Below are 26,035 nucleotides of genomic sequence, written 5' to 3' on the forward strand. Positions count from 1 at the left end.
TTCAGAAAATACCCTACAACATGTATTTAACATGGCAACATTGTATCCAATGTGAGGTAATATTCAAAACAATAAGGAACTCCTATAACTCAATAGCAAAAAAAAACAACCAAGAAGCCAATTAAAAAAATGGCAAAAGGATTTCTAGGTATTTATCCAAAGAAATTGAAAACAAGATCTCAAAGAGATATTTTTACTCCTATGTTCATTGCAGCTTTACTCACAATAGCCAACAGATATAAACAACCTAAATGTCCATTGACAGACAAGTGAATAAAGAAAATGTGGTATATTATTGAGCCATAAAAAAGAAAATCTTGCTACAAGATGAGTGAACCCTGAAGACATCATGCTAAGTGAAATAAGCTAGTCACAGAACAAATAATGCATGATTCCACCTATTGAGGTGTCTAAAGCAGTCAAACTTACAGAAGCAGAAAGTGGAATGGTGGGTGGTTGCTAAGGACTGGGGGGAATGGGCAAGGAGGAGTCGCTGTTTTATGGGTACAGAATTTCAGGCATGCAAGATGGAAAAGTTCTAGAGATCTGTTGTATAACAATGTGTATACATTTTAAGTATTACAATACTGTACACTAAAAAATTTAAGGGGGTAGATTTTGAGTTATGCATTTTTTTACCACAGTTAAAAAAAAATCTCCCATGGGCTTGTTAGTATTCAAACTCTTCTACTTTATACTTAAGAGCTGTCACAATCTGCTTCCTGCTTTTTTTTTTTTTCAGTCAGGTAGGTTTACTTTTCTCCTCCATCCCGGTGTTCATTTTGTACCTGTTGCATGGAATGTCTCATCCCTTGGCTCCACTTGGCCAAATCCAACCTATTCAACTTAAATCCCAATTTCTCTATTAAGTCTCCCAGAAAAATGGCCACACAGATTATTCTCTGCTCTGAACTCCTTAATACTCATTTATATGCATTTTAACTTTTTACATATGCTCAAGTTTCAGAGGATTACAAGTTCCTAGTAGACAGAAGATCAAGTTTTAATTTTGATTTCAAGTCACAGTACACTTCCCATTGTATAAACTCAATAAATATTTCTCAACTAACTAAATGCTACCTGGAGAACAAAATGGTTTATATTAATATAAGAAATCTGTGTATAAAATCTTGATACAACACATAGAATGTAAATCTTCAGGGCTGGGTTGAGGTGATCTTACAGAACTGTTTAAAGTTATGCATCTTCCTCTTTCCAAGTTACCTCACCTCTATACAGATAAATACATGACATATTGTAATAATTCAATGCAAGAACTATTTCCACATATTATGCAACATATAGTAAGCTTTCTCTAAAACCTTATCAGGGCTGTTACACAAGAGACAATAAAAGCATGTTTTAACATTCCTAATTCCATAGCCATAGTAAAAACATAAGCCTTTATAGCAACAAATAAATTATCTCTCTGTTCACTGGAGGACAGAGAATATTTATTGGGTATTCTTACTTTCTGCAATAAACAGCAAAGGATGTGGTTTTGCTAATGTTACTGGATTCCCAAAAGCAGACTGCCAAATTGGGTAGCTCTCAAGAAGGCTTACTGAAGTGTTTTGTATCTTCATACAAATACACATGCACATACAACTCCATAATAATTAATAGAACCATAATTAACAAAAGTTTCCAATCCTACTTTGAGGGTTTTAGTGAACTGGCAGAAAATGAACAGAAAATAAAAGGCTTCTTTAGAGCTGTGCCAAATTGCTCTGGAAAGACCCAGTGTGTCTGCAAAGAGGGTAACCATGTATTTCAAAGACAGTGCACATGATTTTCTTGATGACCACATTGCACAGCCTCAACAGAGCTTTAATAATTTACATTATCCCTTCTTTCCAAACAAGACATGTATATAAAAATAAAGGAAGTTTTAAGATGCTTCTATGATACAGTATACACAGCTGAAGAAACATATCGTGTTAACAAGGTCAGTATGTTGGGCTCCGTTTTTGCCCCTCTGTTTCTAGAAACAATTTCAAGGCAAATGAGAAAGATAAAGAAGAAAGACATTAACAGATCCTTCTCAACCTACAAAACACAAAATTATATGCTTATTTTGTAGTTCTTTTGATAAAATTATCCCTTCTAAAATATTCTTTTAAAATTCAGTGATGTGTATAAAATCAATTACTCTTACATTGTTGGTACTGATGATTCTATAAACTAATGTTTATTGAAAAAATTTAGATAAAGTAAATCACAAACTAATTATTATCCACTGGAAATTCAACCATTAGTGTACATTAAAATGTCTAGCTCTCCAGTCTTGCCCCACTTTTAACATTTTAACTTTAAGACTAAAAGTAGTGAGAAGGAAGTTCTAAAGATCACTACTCAAATAATATTAAAGAAGTCAGTTGGCTTTCTTCATTTCTGATATTTTGCTTGATAAAAATTGCAAGATAAACAAAATCTCCAAGCTGAAAGGAATTTTGAAAGCTATCTCGTTCTTCACCTCATATGATATGCATACTTAAAAACATTAAGTTCAATTATCACTTTTACTTGAAGTACGTATTTCTCAAGACAATCTGTTGCTCAATTATGTAGGTCTCTCATTGTACTTCACCAAATCTTTTATATAGAACTCCTTATGCTTTGTGATGATTTTCTAAATTTTTGTCTCTCACTAAATTGTAACCTCATCTGGGAGATGAGGTTATCTGAACTATAGTTTAGAAATCTTTATAATGCCACATTTAGTACTTGGCCTAACACAAAGAATAAACTCAATAAAGGTTGAATAAATGAATTATTGAATGAATGAATGAATAAATAAATGTTTATATCTGTATCAAGTTCAAACTCCTAACTACGAGCTAAAATAGGAGAAATCCTCAACTCCACTCTCTATACTCTCTCTCTCTCTCAATTTCCCTCTATGCTACTATTTCTACTTTTCAGCTTGGTTTACTTCAGCCTATCAATTATTTCTACCTAGATGTCAAACAGTCACCTTAAACTAAATATGTCAAGAATCAAATTTCTTCTCTTCCCATCTTCCAAACCTGCTCCTCTTCCTGAGTTCCCTATTTAAGTTCACTGACATTGGTAACCCAAGCCAGAGTCTATTTTACCTTTGACTTCTTTTTCTTCTACCACCTTTATTAATCAGTTATCAAGTTGTATTGTTTCTATTTCCAAAATAATTTTTATCTACAGTTATTCAATTATCCATTCAACCCATATTTATTGAGTTATTTATACATACTTACGCATATGGTTCTGGTTATTGTGATATGTATAAAACCAATTATTCTATTCTCTCAAAAAGGTTAAGTCTAATAGAAAGACAGATAAACACATCAGCAGTTATAATATATGAAGATAAGTGTCTTACAGATTTTTTTCAGGGATACAGAGGAAGAATATCTCACTTAGATTAAGGAGGAAGAGAGAAAGCTTCCTGAACAACGTGCTATGTGATGTATAGGTGTTAGCTAGATAAAGAAAGGTACAGGAAGGTAGAGAGAGATCCAGACAAAAGAACAGCTTGTAAGAAGCTGTGAGATTTGAATAAGTATGGCATGGTTTGGTATTCTAAATAGGCTGGCTGAAGGGATGCTTTTGGAAGAGAGATGTTAGGTACGACTGTATACAGAGTTATAGAGAGAGGGTTAGGTCATAAAGAACCTTGTATAAAAAGTAAAGAAGTACAAGCCTTAACCTGGAAGCTGTGGAGATCACTGGAGGATTAAAGCACAAGAGTTAGATGATTAGATCTACACTTTACGAAGATTATTCCATCAGCAGCTTGAAGGTAGATTTGAAGAAATGCCAGACTGGAGGCAGGAAGAACAACCAGACAACTATTCCACTAATCCTGGTGAAAAGTAAAGAGGGTCTAAATTACAACATTGGGGAACAGACTGATTTTTAAGGGCAAAGAGGGGAAATTTGAGCAAAGGAGAGATTAGGATAAAGGTGATAATTGATGGCATGAGGTTGTTCAGGAGTCAGGAGAGGATGTGATACAAAACACATGCGTAACTTGAAGAGGCAGAGGAATACTCCTATGGAAACAGAAAGGAAGAGGGAAAGACCACTGTATATTGGGACAAGTTTGTAGGTGGCAGATAGAGTTGCCAGATAAAATATACGACACTCAGCTAAATCTGAAATTCAGATAAGCAACGAATAACTTTAAGGATAAATATTCTCCATCTCATCACAAGTTTCCTTTTCCTGAATGCTATACATCCCACTTATCTGATTCACAAATTCCTACTCAATTCATCAGCTCAAGTGCTACCTTCTCCCCAACCCTGTACTCTCACAGTATTACATATTATTCATTTTGATTATTATAAAGGTTTTCCTGCACATTGTTCTCCAGATTGTAAGTTTCTTGAAAGTAGGAATCAAGACTTTTTTTCTTCAAAGTAGGGATCTGTGTAGCCTTAGAGTCTCATACAATGGCTATCACATAAGAGGTAGCCAATATCTGCTGAATGAATCAATGTCCTATTTTAGATCTTCATTATTTATTGCCTAGTTTTTTTCTAGTTCATCTCCCTACCTGCAATTTCTTTCCTTTTTAAACTATCCTCCATACTGACATAAGAGTATCTTCTGTTTCCCTGATCATCACCTAAGTGTATATTTGGGAATAACACCAATTGGGTATCGGACTGAGGTGGAGGGTGGGGGGAGGGGATGGGTGTATACCTACATGATGAGTGCGATGCGCACTGTCTGGGGAATGGACACGCTTGAAGCTCTGACTTGGGGGGATGGGCGGGACGTGGGCAATATATATAACCTGAACTTCTGTAGCCCCATAATAAGCTGAAATAAATAATATAAAAAAAATAAAAATATAAACCATCTAATATACTTTAGTATTTAAATATCTTTGATTACGTCATGATGCCCACAGGATAAAGTAGAAACTCTTCAGCATGGTACTGAATATTCTGCACAATTTAATCCCCAAACTAAGTGGTTAAAAGCTCAAACTTTGAAATCATATCTGGGTTAGAATCCTGGCTATACGACTTAATAGTTATATGACTTTGGGTGAATAACTTTATCATCTGTAAAACGGGGATGATAACTACCTCATAATGCTGCTGTGAAAATTAAATGAGATAATATCTGTAAAATATTTACTAAACTACTATATTACTTTACACTATAGTACACTAACATGCTTATAGTTATTACTAAAATCCTTCCCAGCTTCATCTCTTTTCACTTCCTCTCTCTTTACTCACATTGATACCTTCCACAGCAGCTACACTTCATAACTTGCCAAATTTCCAAACTTCAGGCTATTTCATCCTTGCATGTAATTATTCCAGGGCTTTATTTGTTTACAATGCCTATTCCACATCAGCCTGCATAACAAAGCTTGGTATTTAAAATTTTGCTATGGATAATTCCTAGTATACATTTAAAATAGTAAAGAAAGTTAAAAATGCTTAGGCTTCTCAGGTATTTTGTGCTCTGTAAAGGTTCCAGGACACCATAGGCTTTCTTTTAATTTAATCAATGGATATTTTATAAGCCTTACAGGGTTTTAGTGGTCAGACAATTCTTATCCATTTATTTATTCTCAGCTATTAAAAATCTCAGCCATTTATATGCTATGGCTTCTTAGAGCTGGGTTTTTTTTTCCCTATTTCTTCCAAGAAATCCTTTTTGAGGAATTTATATGCTTTGCAAATGTTACTCTAATCTAAGTCCATACCAAATGATGAAAATAATTTTCAATTAACTGAACCTTGAAAAATGTTTGTTAAATGTACCTGAGACAACACAACAATATTCTTAAATGTTCTGATATTTCTAAAATGTTTTTTTTTCATTCACTGAGATTCAAGATTAGAAAATTCAAGATATCTATAATTCTTTAGTCTCTCTCTCTTTTTTTTTTTTTTTTACCTTTGGTCCTTCAGGGCCGTTTTGTCCAGGAATCCCAATATCTCCTGGAAAACCCTACGGAATATAAAAATGTAGAGTTTACTCCATAGAAAATTATTTCAGATCTCTTAAACATATAAAAATTCCCTTTACCTTTCTTTCATGCCCATTTAAAACAATTTATACTCCACAAAAATTCAATATTAAAGATTAGTTACATTAGACAGTTGTTTAACATTGGAATAAAAAACTTATAAGATGTACTAAAACAGAATTTACTTCTTCAGTTATTCACAAACAATCCTCAGATCCAAAGAAAGTCCTCTAGTCCAGTGTAAGAGAGTGGAATTCTTATTCAGAAATTATCCATAACTTGATAGAAGTCAAAAAGGTGTGGGACATGTTCTTTCAATGTCATATGAGACACAGGGCCACGAAAGATTAGGTGAACGTACTTTGTTAGATTCATTGTTTACTAAATACATGTCAACTTGTAGATTTTTGTTAGGTAGAGATGCAAATCAACTTCTGTCTGATAAAAAAAATAATCCAAAGGGTTAAGGCTTAATATACACGATTAATCAGCTTTGTATCTCACTCAGCTATATTACCCTAATATTCCCATATTTAATTGTCTATAAATACTTAGTTCCTCAAATGCTCTTTGAACTCAATATCTTACTGGTTCCATCATTAATTATCAACAGTAAGTTAAATAAAATCTGTAACCCATGTTTACTGTATATTTTCATGATAATCATGATTTTACCTTTTTGGAAACTATACTAGCAGTCTAAAACAGTTGGCTCAAGATATAGAAATTGACCACAGTGCTGAATAAAATTTGTACTGAGAAAAGGCCCAGAATATTTCTCTAAAATGATTACATTAAAATTCTTGCTAAAATAATGGATTAGAATGTGATCCATCAAGATGAATTTTGATAATGATAATCAGTTAATAACTGTCGTGTTTCTCTTGTATTGAAATTGTCACAGATAAAGCTGTTTCAATGTTTTCCATTGACACAGACAAAAGAGAAAAAAAGAAAGAAGCATCTTTAAAAGTAAAGAAGGTTGCAATTAAAATATGAATGTCAGCAAGAAAAAGTATTTTAGTAGGGGGATAAATATGACAGAAATAAAAATTCCAATAAATAATATGGAACAGCAAAGTTGATTCTGGGATACTTGCTCCAGAAAGAAAAATAAGAAAGTGATACCATCTCATCCAGTCTGGATTAGGACAGAAATGCCTTGACTTGGATTTAAAAACCTGGATCCTGTGAAGAAAAATATAACTTGGAGACATTTCTGACAAAAGAAAAAGTAGTAGTAACAGAAAGACTGATCACAGGATCTATCAGATTTCTGGAATGTTCTGGAACAGTTTAGTACAGATAAGTTTAATATAGACTTGTTGACTGCTTTACTAATTGAAGGGTATCATTTCACCTATGTTAATATTTGCATATATGACCATTTTTTAAATAATAGATTCTTTTCCTGATAATTTCATACCCTTTCTCTAGAACACATCCTTTGTTAGTATGTTTAGTATGTGCATGGTGGGGAATCCTCGTAGACTTGAATCAAGACACGCTGTTCTAGTTCCTGTTATAATACTAGCTAGCTGTTCAAAATTGAACTCATTATCTTCCCCGTTATGCCCCTCCCACATCCTGTGTTTGCTATTTGAGTGAATATTACTTCAATCCACCAGTTTCCAAGCCAAAAATCTGTACCTTTGAATATTTCTTTTTCCCTCACCACGACCACCACCACCACTACCACCTTCTCATCATTTACTAAACCCGTCCATTCCACCTCCTAATTCCCTGTCAATTTGAGCCACTTTTCTCTATGCCTGCCTCCACTACCCTAGGGCAAGTCCCTATCCCTAGCCTCCAAACTACTCTTCTTGCTTTTGTTCATGTTCCCATCCCCTATACAATGCATTTTTCACTGTGTAGCTAGACTGATTATTCTATGAAAATCTGATCATGCTATTTTGTCACTGGTCTTAGAATAAAATCTAAATTCGTTAACACATGGTTTACAGGGATTTTTGCAATTTTGGCTCTAATTATCTCTCTTTTCTACTCCCTTCCACCCAACATTCCATTCACTGAACATTTTTAATATTTTGAAGCTATACATTCTCTTTTACTTCTGGCCTTTTGCATATTCTGGTTCCTCCATCTTGAATAACTTTCCTTTAATTTTCTTCACCTAGAACACTTATGTTTTAAATAGAAGACTGAATAGTACTTAACTTTCAAATCTTTCTTTGACATCCATATCTTGAGTTTGGTCACTTCTAAATAATGTCACATCACCCTTGGGTCCTACAGGGTCATTTAACAGAGTATTGGCTTGTTTTGTTTTCCTCATTGGATTGTAAACTCCTTGAGTGTAGTTTTATGTATTATTCACCACCACATTCCCAGCAACTAGTACAACAACTGATACACAGTAAATGCTGAAAAATGATTTTTGTTGTTGTTGAATGATTGACTTGTCTGGGTTTTTTTTTTTTTTTGAAAGAAAAGACATGTTTGGCGGCTATTTTTAGTCCCTGATTTACAACCAGTGCAGAGCACTAGTTCAGAGATTCCATATGGATAAATTAATAATTCCTGTCCATCTTCCAGATGAGCCTGGAACACCCTATCATATCAGAAAACAAGTTATCAAAGCTATCAAAACTAGAGTCATGTTAAAAGAATTCAGTAGGTGCTTAAAGAGGGTCCCACTGGACAGATATGGGGCAATATGAACTTCAATAAGGATAAGAATTGCAAAGGATTGGAACATATCAAAGATGTTTAAATTCATAAGTTCATGATGACACAACAAAATTATTCACATTCAGAGGATCAAAGAAAGCAACTCATCTTGAAATATGGTAAACAAAAGTTAAGAATCAAGCATTTATTCTGCCTTTCCTATATGTTCTGTACCACCAGTAAGCAAATAGTAGATGAGGCAATGTATTCCAGACAATAAATGAAATAGAAATTAAAAGGTGACAATGTGGATTTAAAAAAAGAAAGAACAGAGTAAGACAATCTCAATTTTGCAACCCCACGAACAACCTTATGAATCTAGGCATTGAACATCTACCGTTACTAACACCTCAAAAAATAGAGATAACCAGACATTGTATGCTTCTTGTTGAAACAACCAAGTCTTGTCAAAAACCAACCAACCAACCTAAATATGGTCAGGCTTCTGTATGTAACTACCAATTTGCAGGGAATATATAGCACAAAGAAATATGTGGAATTACACTATGATACTATAATCAGTAAAATTCAGACTGGGAAACTCTATAGGTCAAGTGACTGGGGAGTTTCAACAATTAAATTGTAAGGAGGAAACAGGGAATGGAGAAAGAACTTGTAGATGGAAAGACATAGCAAATAAAATAAACAGCCTAAGCCATCGTTTTTAAAGATGCACACTTGAATGATACACTATAAAAGAAAAACAATGAGAAACTGTTCACGTTTGGGAGGAGGAAGGGGTTTATGGTTAGGTTGGGACACATAGGGTTTCTGCAGGTAACTGGCAGTTTTATTCTTAGACTGTGTGGTAGTTACAAGAGTGTTTGTCTTGGAATGGTCTGTGATATACACTTGTTTTATATAGTTTTCTGTGTCTATGTTTTATTTTCAAATGAACAGTGATAAAAAATTGCTATGATGACTTTTGGGTAAACATTGAATATTGGACATATGTGTATATTTTTGCTGCTTCTTAAAACTTCATTAAAATATAAGTAAAGAAATATTAAAAAGACATAAAAAATGCCAAAGCCAAGGAGAATAGGAGACAAAAGATGTCAACAAATCTGATCTCATACTCATACAAGTTGAATATTTTAAAATTAAAACTCTATTGAAAAGCTCAGAAACACATTAGCACAGTTATTAAAAGAAAAAAAAAGTCTCTATATCCTTCTCACACAGGATAGCATAGAAACTTGGCCAAAGACCCTTTTCATTATTTTGGAAATTCATACTTGAGTTACTACCCAGTAGAGATCTTGCCTTTGAAATAATAAATTTTAAAACATAAAAACCAGAGTTAACTGGATCAACTGAACTTTAACAATAATATACATCTATAAAGGAAATCTTTTTTTTTTTTAATGCTCAAATTTAGTGCTTAAAATGTAAATCAAACAACCGGACATGAGCATCTTTGATAAGTATCAAAATTTCAGAGAGATTACAGATTGAAAGATAAAAGTACATCATTAGAGTCTATTCATTTTTAAAAATCACGTTGGCATGAAACTATCCAGGAAGAAAAGTAAAATCTGATAAAGATGCTGTAATTGTTTTTTTTTAATTTAAAATAACTCAGAAAACAATGATGAGTCAAAATGTTTTCTCCCACAATGCCCTTTGCTTAGTTATCACATCACAAACGAAAATATAATACCTTAGAGTAAGGAAAGGGACAGGACCCTAACTTCTGGTGCCTTCTTAATAGAAAGAGTGACTGCCAATTTTTACCAAGAAGCATAAAAATGAAGTAACTTTAAAAATAATAAGTGAAAATGTGTCTTCTTTTTTCAGACCCTTCACATCTGTTTGCTGCACTGAGAAGAGTGACTCAGCATTTTCTCCAGTAAAACATTAAGTTTTATTATTCTCCATTCACTAGAGGCTGGAGACAAATTCACATGCATTTTTTAAAACAAAACCTGGGAACCAAAACACTACAGACCCCATTAGTTTCCTGGGAAACATAAAAGTAAAATATTGTCATTCTTATTTGGCAGTAGCCAGAAGTTTGGAAGCTAGAGTGTCCAAACAGAATAAATATATGATGTCCTAAAGCATACATTGAGCACTTTAGTGGTTCTCCAATAGAAGTGATAAAGTCTTTGTTTTCTATTTAAATATACAGCCTTTTCAGTTAGAAAATGGTAAATGGATAAACAATCAACAAATAAGTAAATCCAATGGATAAACTAACTACGGTATATTCATAAAATGGAATAACCTGGATGTAGCAGCCTCGATGAATTTCAGTCTCATGCTAAATGAAAGAAGCCAGATAGAAAAAGAGCACACACTATATGAGTCCATCGATACAAAAAACTTTGGAAAAGTCAAATTAATCCGTAGTCACAGAAAAGCAGATCAGAGGTAGCCTGGAAAGGGAGTGGGCCTGAGGGACAAAAAGAAGATGTTACAAAAGGTAAGCAAAGAAATTACTGAATTTGACAGATATGTTCACTATCTTGATCTTGGTGATGGTTTCACAGGTTATACATATGTAAAAACTTATCAAATTGTACAATTTAAATATATGCAGCTTATTATGTGTCAATTATACCTCAATAAAGCTGTAAAAAAAGGAAACTGGTATTGAGTATTTTAGATAATCATTTGCTTTGATGTAGGCAACAGTTTGTACAGATTGAAAGACCTTAAGAAAGAAAATAGAATTTATTCATTGAACTACTCCCCCGATAAAATCAGTGGAAATCAGATTTTGGCTTGTTTTAGAGGTAACATGTTAAATTATAATAATAGCTTCAAAAAAAAGTATATATTTTGGAAAATTCAAATTTTCTGATATTTTGTAAGGTAGCTTTAAAATATTCTGTTGTTACCTACAAGAGTGACACTTAGGCCACTTAACTCTTATGAAAAATTTCTAATTCTCATTGATTTTTATACCCATTGTGCTTTAAATGCCCAAGAACATCATATAGTTTGGCCTATACTTATTTTCAGAGTAGTTTATAAGTCTGAACAAAGCAGAGATGAATATGGCCCTTGGAAAAACAGTCATTAAAAAAGATAAAATTAATAAAGGCAACATGTGAATCATGAATTCCTAGAGGGCAAAGTTATGCAAAGCTTGGAGTCATATTGGATATATACTACATTCAATAAACATTTGATGGCCTGATTTGATGACCAAATTAAAAATGAATTCTATTTGAATAATTACATTCTAACTATGTAGTTTCAAAAGTTATCCTTTGGCAAAAAAAAAAACAAAAAACAAAAAACAAAAAACAAAAAACAAAAAAAAAAAACCAAAAAAACTAGCATAGCTTCTATAGATAGGATTAAAATCTTACATATTCAAACGAGAAAGAAAGCATCCAGAGGGAGCGAGGTTCTATAAGGGAATAATTTGGTTTGAGACAGGGATCCATAATACAGTCATAAGATTTTATCCTCTAGTACTTGTGGAAGGACATGTCATGCCAGTAATATGGTGAATCCAAGTAGGAGAGTAATAAAGATTAAAATGACCTTTTCTGAATGAGAATAGTCCATCCAAAAATATTTTAAGAGACAAAAGTAATAAATTCACTTTCCCAGTATACTATCGAAACTAAACTTTAGCACAGAGCAGCATGTAAACTACAAATGAAGGAATTCTTCTGTCTTCTGAGGAAAACCACAAACAGACAATATGAGCTTTTGGAAAATGCAAAATAAAGATACATCTAGGTATCTGGCTCTCTTTTATTCTCCTTTGCTGTTTTAGATATAAAAATCCATCAAAAACAGGGTTTATTACGACATCGTTGAAAAATTTTGTAATTATTACATTTATATATTTTCCATTTTTGTCTATGTACTTGAGCAGAAAATATAGCATAGCTGAACTCCTAAAAACCCAGCAGTATCCTAAAAACTCAGCAGATAAAGTCCACAAAACAACAGAGACAGTAAAATTCCTTAGGGCACAACATACATTCTCTGTTTCAAATAAGACTTTGTTTAACTAGTTATCACAGTATCTTTGAAATTACTTTTAAAGCAACCTACAGAGTTAATTGGGAACTCAACTTAATTATTCCTCTGAAATCCACACAAAACTATAGGAAACTAATAATTTTAAAATAACTATTCTGACCATTATTTGAATTTACGTTTGGATAATCCACAGTGACAAAAAACAGATCCCTTATGGTAGCCTGGGGAGGGCGGGGGAAAGAAAGACAGAAAAGAATGATTACAAAGGCAAACAAGGAAATTTTGGGGGTTGATGAACATATTTAGTATCTTGATTTTGGTGTTGGTTTCATGATGTATACATGTTAAAAATTACCAAATTGTACAACTTAAATACGTGTAGTTTGTTTATGTTAATTATACCTCAATAAGATTGTAACAGAAAAAGGTAATTGGTACTGAGTGTTTTAGATTAATCATTCCTTCTTAGTAGGGAACAGTAATGATTTAAAGATCTTTAGAGAGAACATAAAATTTATGCATCGAACTTGTCTCCAGATAAAAATCAGTGAAGCTCAGATTTTGAATTGTTTTGGAGGTAACAGCATAACCATTAATTGATACATATACCTGGATAAGTATAATTTTGGTACTCAGTATCTATATATTCATTTAGAATTCTTATAAATGTCTTAATTAAAGAATATCAGTTCGCTTGTCCAACACATAGTTATTGTGTATCAGGCACTGTTCTTGGCATTGATCTTACACTAGAGAAAAAAAAAATTCCCTAGCTTGATTGAATGTATATTCTGGAGACTCTTCATCTTAAAGATTCTTTCCATCTCATGTTAATCTCTCTCTGCTACACTGAACTATAATAACTACTTACTTAATTCTCATATTATGCCTTCACCATTATCTAACAGTTTATGTATTTATCTTGTTTTTCCCAACTAGAGCGTAAATTTCCCCAAATTATCGATAACATTTTAGTTTTTTATGTATCTTACAGTGTTTACTAGGCACAGCTTTGCACACAGTAGGAAATCAATAAATAATTTATAACTGAGTTAATCACATATACTCTTTTAGCATGACTTTTTAGTGGTCTTGACTCATTTTTGTGACAAATAATTGACCCCATTTACCAAAGCATCATCCAAAATTCAAATATTTGGCAATCTCTTTAGCCCAGAGGGGTTAACACCTGAATCAACATTCTAACTCTCCTGCTGCCATATTAGAAGGTGGTCTGCTGCCAGAACTGGGAGGACACATGCGATTGCGGCTCAAAACTGATACTACTATGCTTAAAGAAATAGAAAAGATTCCTGCATAGCATTTTCCATATGTTTTTATTAAAAGCAGAAAAAGAACCAGTATGGAAAAAACTAAATCTTAAAGCAAGTAATCTTTTATCTTGGGACACCTCTAATACTTTGAAATTCTTAAATACTTCTAATTCTATGAAAAGCTAAATGTACAGATATATTTATTTCATAGTCACAGCAATTTAATAATTTGCCTAGAATAAATAAAATATTAAGAGGAGAAAAAATATGAAGTGGTTTGAAGTGACATTTTCTCAGATGGTCTTCAATGACAAAAATTCTCTTCAATGCTTATAGCAAATACTTTGCATTTACAACTCATAACTTCAGAGTACTTTGCTTTCACCAACTCTTATGAAGATATGAGCTTCCTGAATAGAAGTCACTAGCAAGAAATGTTGGCCAGTCCTATTCTGCCTTGTTGGTTGAGTAGATGACCATTTGCATGGTATGATTAATTTGAGGGGTATCAAAGTTTCCAGTCATCCACAATTTTTTCCCTGATCACTAAATGACATCCCAAAATCTTCAATTAAAGACTTATCGCATTACTTTCAGATTTCTGTTCAGAGTTGAAATGTAACTATCCTTGAAAGAGGACAGCAATTAGCTGTTAAGCATTTCCTGCCTAGAGTGAAATATATTTACCATGTCTTTCCGTAGAAGCAGGCTGTGATGGGAAGGGTAAACTACAGAAAGAAAAAGAGCACACTGACTGAGATGGACAAAAACTCATGCCCAAGAGGGAAATAATATATAAAGGAGAGACCAGGAACCCCAGAAAAGAAATTCTTTGACTATTTCACAATTGCCTCTGAGGACTGCACTGATTTCAATCAGGTCCCATATGACTAGCTGGAGGTGGAGGAAAAGCCCGAGCTTGGTTTATGGTTGGGTCAGCTTGGTAGCAGGTGCCAGTTTAAAAGGAAGAGCAACTGCATAACAGGCACATTCTTGGGTACCCCAAATAACAGTGGAAAGGAAAAAAATCATTCTAATGAGTAGATCTTTGAGAAGTGTACCAAATATCATCTTTGTGTGCAAAGAGAAGTGACATGAAGTGAGGATATAAGATTCCTGGGCAGCAGTCAATGACATGTCATCTGGTCAATGGCCTTGGGGGAAAAGAAATAGAAGAAGACAGATCTGAGATAGAATCACATGAATAAACGTGGGATTAGGCACAAAGTGTGAAGGCTTTTGTATAACACATTAATGCCAACTAGGAAGCATATACCATGAAAGAGCTACTAAAAAACTGAGTAGTGACTAGTTGACGTTAGCTAGCCTTCATTGTTGCCCACCTCAGACAGGCATGAATAGCACATAAATGGAATAGGCATGGTAGCAGAGACAGAAGTTATGTATGGGTCTAATATCATGGACTATCACTTACCAAGGTTGATCTAGCTTCTGCTACCTCTGAAAGTCCAACTTGTCAGCAATAAAGATCAATAAAGTCCCTGTTATGGTACCATTCCTCAAGGAGATCAACCAGCAACTTAATGGCAAATTTATTACCGTGGGCCTCTTTTAACTTGGAAGTATCAGCAGTTCATCCTCAGAGAGACAGATACCTATTTTGGGTAAAAGTTTTCCTTTCTTGCCTTTAATGGTTCTACTAGTACCATTATCTATAGACTTACAGAACTCCTGATCCATAAGCATGAAACTTCACAGGTCTGTGAACCTCCAGGCCTCTGAACTGGAGACTCTTATTACATTGAAGAAGGTACAGTAGTGGGCCCACGATATAAACCATTGGTCTTAATCCATCCTTCACAATCTAGGGGCAGCCAGCATCATATTTTATATATATATATATATATATATATATATATATATATATCAGTTCCTTCATGATAGATTATCATGAAGTCATGATTACCATTGATAAGGTGGATTTAAAACCTCTGTTCTGCAAAAGACAATTTCAAGAGAATGAAAGGGCAAGCCACAGACTGGAAGAAAATATTTGAAAAAGACACATGAGATAAAGGACTGTTATCCAAAAGAACTCTTAAAACTCAACAATAAGAAAACAAACAACCTGATTAAAAAATAGGCCAAAGACCTTAACAGATACCTCAACAAAGAAGATGTACAGATGGCAAACAAGTATATGAACCACATTTTATGTTATCAGGCAAATGCAAACTAAGACATCAATGAGGTACCACTGCATACATACCCACTAGAATGGACAAAATCCAGAACACTGATAACACCAACTGCTGGTAAGGATGTGAAGCAACAGAAACTCTTACACATTGCTAGTGGGAATACAAAATGGTACAGCCGCTGTGGAAGACCATTTGGCAGTTCCTTACAAAACTAAACACACTTTTACCATATGATTCAGCAATCACACCCCTTGGTATCTATCTACCCAAAGGAGTTGAAAATTTTGTCCACACAAAAATCTGCACGTGAATATTTATAGAAGCTTGATAATTGCCAAAACTTGGGAGCAACTAGATGTCCTTCAGTAGGTGAATGGATAAATTGTGATAGATCCAGACAACGGAGTATTCAGTGATTTTAAAAAATGAGCTATCAAGCCATGAAAAGACAGAGAGGAACATTAAGTACATATTAATAAGCAAAAGAAACCAATCTGAAAAGACTATATACTTTATGATTCCAAATACATGATAATCTGGAAAAGGCAAAACTATGGTGACAGTAAAAATATCAGTAGTTGCCATGTGATGTTGGGGGAAAGGAGGAGGCAGGATGACTAGGCAGAGCATGGAGGATTTTTAGGACAGTGAAAATATTCTGTATGATACTATAATGGTGGATACATGTCATTATACATTTGTCTGAGCCTGTAGAATGTACAATACCAAGAGTGAACCCTAAAGTAAACTATGGACTTTGGATGATTATGATGTGTCAATAGAGGTTCATCCATTGTAACAAATGTACCACTCAGGTGGGGGATCCTGGGACCACCACAATCAAGTAGAATTTGTTTCAATGATGCAAGGTTAAGACAATAAAAAAAAATCCATTAATATACCACATAAACAGATATAAAAAGAAAAAATATAAAATTACCTTCATAGATGCTGAAAATATAACATATTTAACAAAATATATATTTGGCAAAATATAATAACCATTTTATTTAAAAACACTCAAGAAAATAGGAATTGATGGATATTTCTTTAATATAATAAAATACGCATGTTTTAATCTTACTGCCAGCATCTACTTCCTGAGTAATCACTATAATATTTCCACCAAGGTCAGGAACAAGGCAAGGATACTCACTACTTCTATCTCTTCAACATTGTACTAGAGGTGTTACAGTGCCATTAGCTATGAGAATGGAATTAGAGGGATATGAAGTGGTAAAGAAGAACTAAAATGATCTCTATTTGAAAATTACATGATAACATGCCCAGAAAACTCTATATAATCAATGGCAAAACTACAAGGAAAGAAACCATTAAGGTAACAGGATATAAAATTAAAATTAAGAAATCAAAAGTCTTTATACACATAAACAAAAATCTGTTAAGAGAATATAATAATAGATAAAACCCCATTTACAATAGCAACAAAAATATAAAATACTTAGGAGCAAATTTAACAAAAAATGTACAAAACCTGGATGAGGAAAACTTTAAAACATTCCTAAAAAACACAAAACCAGATCTGTACAAATGAAAGACATCTACTGTTCTTGGAGAGATTATCTCAACTTCATAAAGATGTCAGTGATTCCTTAATTTATAAGTTGAAGCTAATAAAAATATTAACATTATTTTTTAATGAAGCTAGATAAATGCTAAAATTTATAAGGAAAAACAAGAATGCAAGTATAGCCAGGTTAACACTGAAAAAGAAAAGCTAAGAGGACTTACACAGCCCTTCTAGACATTAAAACACACCATAAAGCATCTATCATTAAAACAATACGGTACTTGTACATGAACAGACAACCATTCAAGTGGACTAGAAAACAAAGTCCAGACATAGATTCCGGAACTATAGAAATTTAGTACTGACATGCATTGCTTAATGATACAAATACTTTCTGAGAAATATGACATTAAGCAATTTCATCATTGTGCAAATAGTAAGAATGTACTTATACTAACCTAGGTGGTATAGTCTACTACACACCTAGGCAATATGACATAACCTATTGCTCCTAGGTTACAAATCTATACAGCATGTTACTGTAGTGACTACAGTAACAAATTGGGACACAATACTTGGAATATTTATCAAAGGTAAAGGGCTAATTTCTCTAGTACACAAATAATTCTTAAATATTTACAGTAAAAAGACCAAAAACCCAATAAGAAAATGGGCAAAAGACATATAAACAGGTATTTCACAAAACAGATAATATAACAGCTCTTAAACATGAAAAGATATTCAGTCTCATAATTAGAGAAATGTCATAATTAAAGAAATGTTGCTAGGAATACAAATTGTTACAATCTTTTGGAGAAAAATTTGGCAATATCTAACAAAATTAAATATACATTTTTCTTTTGACCGAGCAATCCCAATTCTAGCAATTCACCTTGAAGATATACCTCTAGCCATATGAAAATACATAAGCACAAGTTTATTCACTGCAGCAGTGTTTATAATTGCAAAATACTGGAAACAACCTAAATTCTCACATATAGGAAAATGATTGAATAAATTATGATACATCGACCAAAAGGAGTATTATATGAAGCTACAAAATTGAATGAAGAAGAGCTCTATGAACTGATATGCTATGCTTTCAAGGATATATTTTTAAGTAAAAAAAGCAAAGTGCAGAAGAGTATCTATAGTATGTAACCTTTATGTTAGAAAAAAGTATAAATAGGAAAATACACATATATATGCTCATTAAACAAGCAAAACATATATACACACAACACATATAGTATAAACCATAGACTAATGAGGTTAGATACCTCAGAGGGTAGGTGAGAATACTAAAATAGAATAGGAGGATGGTGACAGGGTTAAAGGTACAACTTTTTCCTATATAGCTTTGCCTTTTAGAACGATTTATACAATTTTTCTGGAAGTCTGAAATTATTTTAAAATATACATTTAAAAATAGTGTTTGCGTAATGTAAGTGCTCTTTTAATATGAATTTCCTTACATGGTTTCAAAGAAAAAAAAAGTATGGATTATTTTTCTGCACCTTGCAGTTATATATGAATAAATTCAGCCTAACCATTGATTATACTACCCCAAAGTGGTAACAGTGGGAACTACTGAAGAAGGCTTAGCCCCTGATTATAGCCTTGTATAATTTAACTTAATTCCTCAGTGGAAACACAATAATTATTAACAAATATAGTTTAAAAATAATTTATGACTATAAATTGTTAGCAAAATTTATAAATAGTTCACTGGGCTAACTCAGATTAACTTTTTTTTTTCTCTGTTGGACTAAGTTCTAAGTTGCTTGCCCTTCTCCCAATCTTATCTCAGGCTTCTCCATATGCTCTTGGTACTGTTAATATAAAACTTCTGCTTTGGGATCATATTCACCCTGTACTCCAAAGGCAATCCAGCTCTCTTCCTTCTCTGCTCCAGCTCCTATGCAAATTAAATGTCAACTGGAAAAATTCCATAACAATGCTTCTTAGTGGCTTTATTATTTATTTTAAAAATATTCATAGAATGCTCTCTCTGGGCCATGCTGTGCTGTAGTAAATGGTAGTTATAATTTTCCCAGATTGCTAAATGACTGAATCAGACAATATTTCCAGGCAGAGAGCAGGGGAATATTCTGACTTTTTTTGTAGTCTTATATCTAACTGGTTTGAAAACATTGTCATTCTGTAGGATAAAGGTTATGCTGTAATAAAGAAAAGAAAGATAAAATGTGGTTCTTTTTCATTGCTGTTAAACACCCATGGAGCACCTCCAAGTGATTCCAATTCAACACTTATGGGATTGGCCCTGGGCAGATGTATTTTCTTAGGAAAGTTCTAAAGGTGATAGTGATGCCCAGTCAAGGTTGAAAAATCACTATTCTACAGTTGGCATGGTTTTATTCTCAAAAAATAAAGTTATTATTCACTTAAACAAGCTGTTTCTCTACTCCTACAACCCTAATGCTAGATACCATCAAGGTGTGCCTAGATAACTAAAATAATCTCCTTAAATCATCTTGCATTGAGCACTCTTTCTCCCCACTACCTCATGTCCACACAGTAGCCAGAGTAACCTTTGAAAAGCATAAATCAGATCAGATCATGCCACTGCCCTCCTTAAAGCCTCTGATGGCTTCCTGTTACTCTTAGAACCAAATCCAAGCTTCTCATTATCCTTTACCAGGGCCTACATCATATATTCCTGTCTACTTTTCCAACTTGACTGTGTACCATGTTCCTCTTCATTCATGCTGCTCATTCCACTTACATTGGCATTCTTTCTGATCTTGCACTAGCCAGGCTTTTTCTGCCTTGAGTCTAGACAGTTTCTTCTGCCTTCAATAATAGTGGCAGTGGCAGCTAAAACTATTGAGTGGTTCCTATTAACAAGACACTTAAGTGTTTACATATATTTATATGTATAATACAACAAATTTATAAGTTTGGTACTATTAATATTTTTACTTAACAGATGAGAAAAGGCCCAGAGAATTTAAGTAATTTTCTGCAGGTACTCAGATTAACTACTCAATTCTCAATTAGAAGATATTAACTACAGTGGGAGGGGGTGGAGCAAGATGGCCAAATAGAAACCTCCAGCAATCATCCCTCTGCACAAACACAAAATTCAACAACTACCTATGCAAGCAAGCACCTTCAGAAGAACCAAAAATCAAGTGAGCTATCAGATTACTAAGTTTTAACATTATACCAAGGAAGGAGGGCAGAAGAGGGCAGAAAAGACAATCTTGCATTGCCTACGCCACCCCTCCCCCAACCATCAACAGTGGGGCACCAGCATGCTGAGTGGAGAGAAAATCTGTGTGCCCTGGGGAGGTGGAGTGAAGTGATTATGAGACTTAACATTGAACCTCAAGGGCATCATAGCACAGGGGAACACAGCACAGGACAGAATTCTGCTGGTTCCCATAGAAGGAGCAGTTAGAACAGCCAGGCCCGAGGGAAATCTTCCGCCCTGAAACCCGGGTTTCCACTAGCCCCATCACTGGCTGGCAAAAAGCAGCCTGGGGCCTGGACTAAATTCAGAAGGCAGTGGTGTCAGAAAGGCTGCAGTCCTTGGGCAATTCTAGCAGCTGTGTTGGCTTGGAGCCAGTGGACTTGGGGTGCATATGAGCCACTGAGAAACCAACAGTGGCATAGGTAGTGCCTGTGTTACCCCTCTCCCAACTATAGGCAGTGTGGCTCAGGGAGATTCTTCCTCCACTTGGGGAAAGGAAAGGGAAGAGCTCTGAGGATTTTGTTTTGCAACTTGGGTACCAGCTCAGCCATAGTAACATAAAGTACCAAGCAGACGCCTAAAGCCCCTGCGTTCAGGCCTTAGTTCCTGGAGGCATTTCTGGATCTACTCTGGGCCAGAAGGAAACATGCTGTCCTGAAAGGAAAGACCCAGTTCTGGGAGGATTCACCACCTACTGACTAAAGAGCCTTTGGACTTTGAATAAACATCAGAGGTAGTAAAGCAACAGTCACCACGAACTTTGGGTGAGACTGGGCTGGCTTCAAGTGTGACCTGGCACTGGTGGCCACAGGGAGTGCCCATGACACCCCTCTCCCAAATCCTATGGCCCAGCACAGAGAGTGAGGAAAGACAGAGAGAGACTTTGGCAATCCAGGAAATTCTCCCATATCTTATCCAAGTGCACCAAGGTGGTATCACCAGGAGTATGAAAGAATCACATTACTGGGCTTGGGGCACTTCCAGTGCTGATACGGCAGCAGTGACCAAAGACTTAGATCACAACACTCAATTTTATTTGAATACCTGGAGAGCTTTCTCAAGAAGGACAGCTTCAAACAAGTCCAGACTGTGAAGATTAAAACAAATACCTAACTCTTCAATGCCCAGACATTGATGAACATACATAAGCATCAAGAACATCCAGGAATACTTGACCCCACCAAATAAACTAAATAAGGTACCAGTGGCCAATCCTGGAGAGATGGAGATAGGTGATTTTTCACACAAAGGATTCAAAATAGTTGTCCCGAAGAAGCTCAATGAACTTCAAGACAACACAGAAAAGGAATTCAGAAGCCTATGAGAGAAATTTCACAAAGAGATTGAAATAATTAAAAAAAAAATCAAGGAGTAATTCTAGAGCTTAAGAATTCAATTGACAAACTTGGAAATGCATGAGAGTGTCTCCACAACAGACTCACCCAAGCAGAAGAAATAATTATTGAGCTTGAAGACAGGCTACTTAAAAATACACAGTCAGAAGAGAAAAAAGAATAAATAGAAATGAAGCATGCCTACAACATCTAGAAAATAGCCTCAAAAGGGGAAATCTAAGAGTTATTGGCCTTAAAAAGGAGGTAGAAAGAGAGATTGGGATAGAAAGTTTATTTAAAGAAATGATAACAGAGAACTTTCCAAACCTAGAGAAAGATATCAATATTCAGGTACAAAAAGGTCATAGAACACCAGATTTAACCCAAACAAGACTAATTCAAGGTATTTAATAATCAAGCCTCTAAAGGTCACAGATAAAGAAAAGGTCCTACAGAAAACAAGAATTAGGTTTCAAGAACATACAGTGGGGAAAGAACAGTCTCTTCAATAAATGATGCTGGGAAAACTGGATATCCATATGCAGAAGAATGAAACTAGACCCTTATGTCTCACCGTATACAAAAATAACATTGAAACAGATTAAAGACTTAAATTTAAGACATGAAACTCTGAAACTACTAAAAGAAAATAGTGGGGAAATGCTTCAGGACATTGGTCTACAAAAAGACTTCTTGAGTAATACCCCCAAAGCACAGGTAACCAAAGAAAAATTGGGCAAATGGGATCACGTTGAGCTAAAAAGTTTCTGCACAGCAAAGAAAACAATCAACAAAGTAAAGATACAACCCAAGAATGGGAGGAAATATCTGCAAACTATCCATCTGACAATGGATTATTAACTAGAATATATAAGGAGCTCCAACAACTTAATAGGAAAAAAACAAATAATCCAATTAAAAAATAGGTAAAGGATCTGAATAGACATTTCTCAAAAGAAGACATACAGATGGCCAACAGGTATATGAAAAAATGCTCAACATTATTAGTCATCAGAGAAATGCAAATCAAAACTACAATGAGATATCACCTCACCCCAGTTAAAATGGTTTTTATCAAAAAGACAAGCAATGACGAATGCTGGCAAGAATGTAAAGAAAGGGGAACTTTATACACTGTTGGTGGCAATGTGAATTAGTGCAACCACTATGGAAAACAGCATAGAGGTTCCTCAAAAAACTAAAAATAGAACTACCATTTGACTCAGCAATTCCACTGCTGGGTATATATCCAAAGGATGGAAATTCAGTATATTGAAAAGATACTTCCACCCCTATGTTAATTGCAGCACTATTCACAATAGCCAAGATGTGGAATCAACCTAATTGTCCATCAGTGGATGAATGGGTAAAGAAATTGTGGTACACATATACAATGGAATATTATTAATATATAGCCACAAAAAAGAATAAAATCCTGCCATTTGTGACAACATGGACAAAACTGGAGAACATTATGTTAAGTGAAATAAGCCAGGCACAGAAAAACAAATCTCACATGTCCTTACTCATATGTGAGAGCTAAATATTAAAAACAATTAATCTCATAGAAACAGAGAATGGAATGATGGTTACCAGAGATTGGGAAGGGTAATGGGAGGAGGGGAATAAAGTGGGGATGGTTAATGGGTGCAAAAATATAGTTAGATAGAACAAACAATATTTGATAGCATAACACAGTGACTACAATCAACAATAAGTTAGGTAATAGTTTAAAATAAGTAAAAGAGTGGAATTGGAACATTCCTAACAGAAATAAATGTTAAACACCTAAGATGATGGATATCCCAATTACTCTTATTTGATTAATTCACATTGTATGCCTATATCAAAACATCACATGTACCCTATAAAGATATACAACTATTAAGTACCCATAATAATTTTTTAAAAAGATATTAACTCCAAAATACTGTACTTTTCACATATTAACTTAAACCTTTTATCATCTAGTAATTAACAAATGTTATCACAGAGGTATATACTTAGCTTTCATCATTTTGGGCCCTAATAGAATTATTTTTACTGAATAATTACATTTTGGCATTATAACATTTATCTATACCAAAAAATGCAGCCGGGTGTGGTGGCTCACACTTGTAATGCCAGCACTTTGGAAGGCCAAGGCATGAGGATTGCTTGAGGCCAGGAGTGCAAGACCAACCTAGGCAACACAGTGAGATCCCATCTCTACATAAAATAAAAAAAAAAATAGCCGGGTGTTGTGGCGCACACCCGTAGTGCCAGCTACTCAGGAAGCTGAGGCAGAAGAATCGCTTGAGCCCTGTGTTTGAGGCTGCAGTGAGCTATGATCACACCACTGAACACCAGCTTGGGTAACAGAGTGACTCCCTCCCGATTAAAAAAAAAAAAAAAAAAAAAAAAAAATTAAACAAAACAAACAATCTATCTATACTGAAAAATGGAAATCACACAAAGAATTGCTACTCTCCTTTGGAATAATTAATATGTTTTTATCCAGGAGAGGGGAATCCCATAACTGATCCCCTTTCATTGTTTTGGCCAGTAAGAAGTTTGGATTCAAATCTGAAATCCACTTCCAACAAAACTTGCAGGGCTTTGTGGTTATATTTTGAGCAAAAGCCTTTTACATTCCAACCTTAACACAACTCAGAAATTATTTTATTACTCCCCAGTCATTCTTAATTTTCACAGAACTCCTCTTGCTCCCTCCTCATACACCTTCCTCTTACTCTTCAGATTTAGTCTCCTAAATCTCAGAGAAAACACACCCTACCCTGTTTGACCTCTTTCAATTTCTTTCTCCTTTTGAAACAAATCTGTACAATTATGACCTACAAAACTCATTTATCTTCCTTTCTTTTGAAAGAAATAGATTTGTCTGTAAATTTCCCTCTAAGTGTTGCTTTAGCTGCAATTCTCAAGTTTTTATAATGATTTGTTCTCATTCAGTTCTAAATATTTTCTAATTTCCATTGTGATTTTTTTCTCTCCAGACCAAGAGTTATTTAGGAGTGTGTTTTTCATCTACCAAAATTTATATTACCACCCATTTATTAACAACTTAAAACCTTATTGCACTGTAGACAAAGAGTGCAGCCTTCTGGGGGTAAGTTTCCAAGTATAGTATTAATATTTTCAAACCTTGTTTTATAAACTCACCATAAATGATTTCATCTATTACAATTACTTCATCTAACACTTCATTGTGGATGATTATATAAGTATGTGTCTCTAGTCTACTCTTCTCCTCTGAGCTTCAGGCCTACAGTTTCTATACATTTATTAGACTAATTTTGTATATGTCCTATACGCATTACAGCCTTAACAGATTCAAAACTAAAGCATTATTTCCAACTACCTTGAATTTCCTCCTGCTCCTTCTCCTCTTCCTTTATTTTTAGAATGATGATCCACATTCTACCCTCTTTTACACCTCTGTCTCACAAATGGAATGAACTGAACTGAATAGTTTATGTGCTACGAATTATATTTTCTAATTCTCTCTTGAAGCTATGCTTTCCTCTCTATTGTCACAGGACCTTGTCATTAATCCCCTTCTCTACTGCATTAACTTTTTAAATAGCCCTCAATTAGTCTCCTTGTCACCTCTCTTTCCTCTTTCTCTTTTGCCTTTCCCCCTGCTACTGCACATACATCTAAAGCACAAGCCTGACTGATGATTCCATTCCCTTGCTTAGAAATCTTCGGTCAACACCTACAGGATAAAGTGTAAATTTAGTGAAACACATGACAAGCTTTACCTGAGAAAATTCACTCGCTGTGCAAACAGAAACTTTTCAGGCTTGATTTACTATTAAACATACTATTTTAAATTCTTGGGCCTGCAATTTTATTAAAAGCTTAATGTTGAAAAGGATATGGATAAAAG

The 26,035-nt window shown here is 34.4% G+C and overlaps 1 protein-coding gene across 2 annotated transcripts in view; it reads right to left on the reverse strand.

Moving 5' to 3' along the window:
* Positions 1–26,035, reverse strand: part of COL24A1 (collagen type XXIV alpha 1 chain) — a 331,682-nt gene that overhangs the window by 191,061 nt on the left and 114,586 nt on the right. For both annotated transcript variants that reach the window (XM_069478155.1, XM_069478156.1), the window contains exon 20: positions 5,908–5,961. In XM_069478155.1, the coding sequence (XP_069334256.1) occupies positions 5,908–5,961 (54 nt within the window). The remainder of the gene's footprint in view (positions 1–5,907; positions 5,962–26,035) is intronic.

Source organism: Eulemur rufifrons, chromosome 8 (assembly GCF_041146395.1).
Source record: "Eulemur rufifrons isolate Redbay chromosome 8, OSU_ERuf_1, whole genome shotgun sequence".
In the NCBI taxonomy this organism is placed as follows: domain Eukaryota; kingdom Metazoa; phylum Chordata; class Mammalia; order Primates; family Lemuridae; genus Eulemur; species Eulemur rufifrons.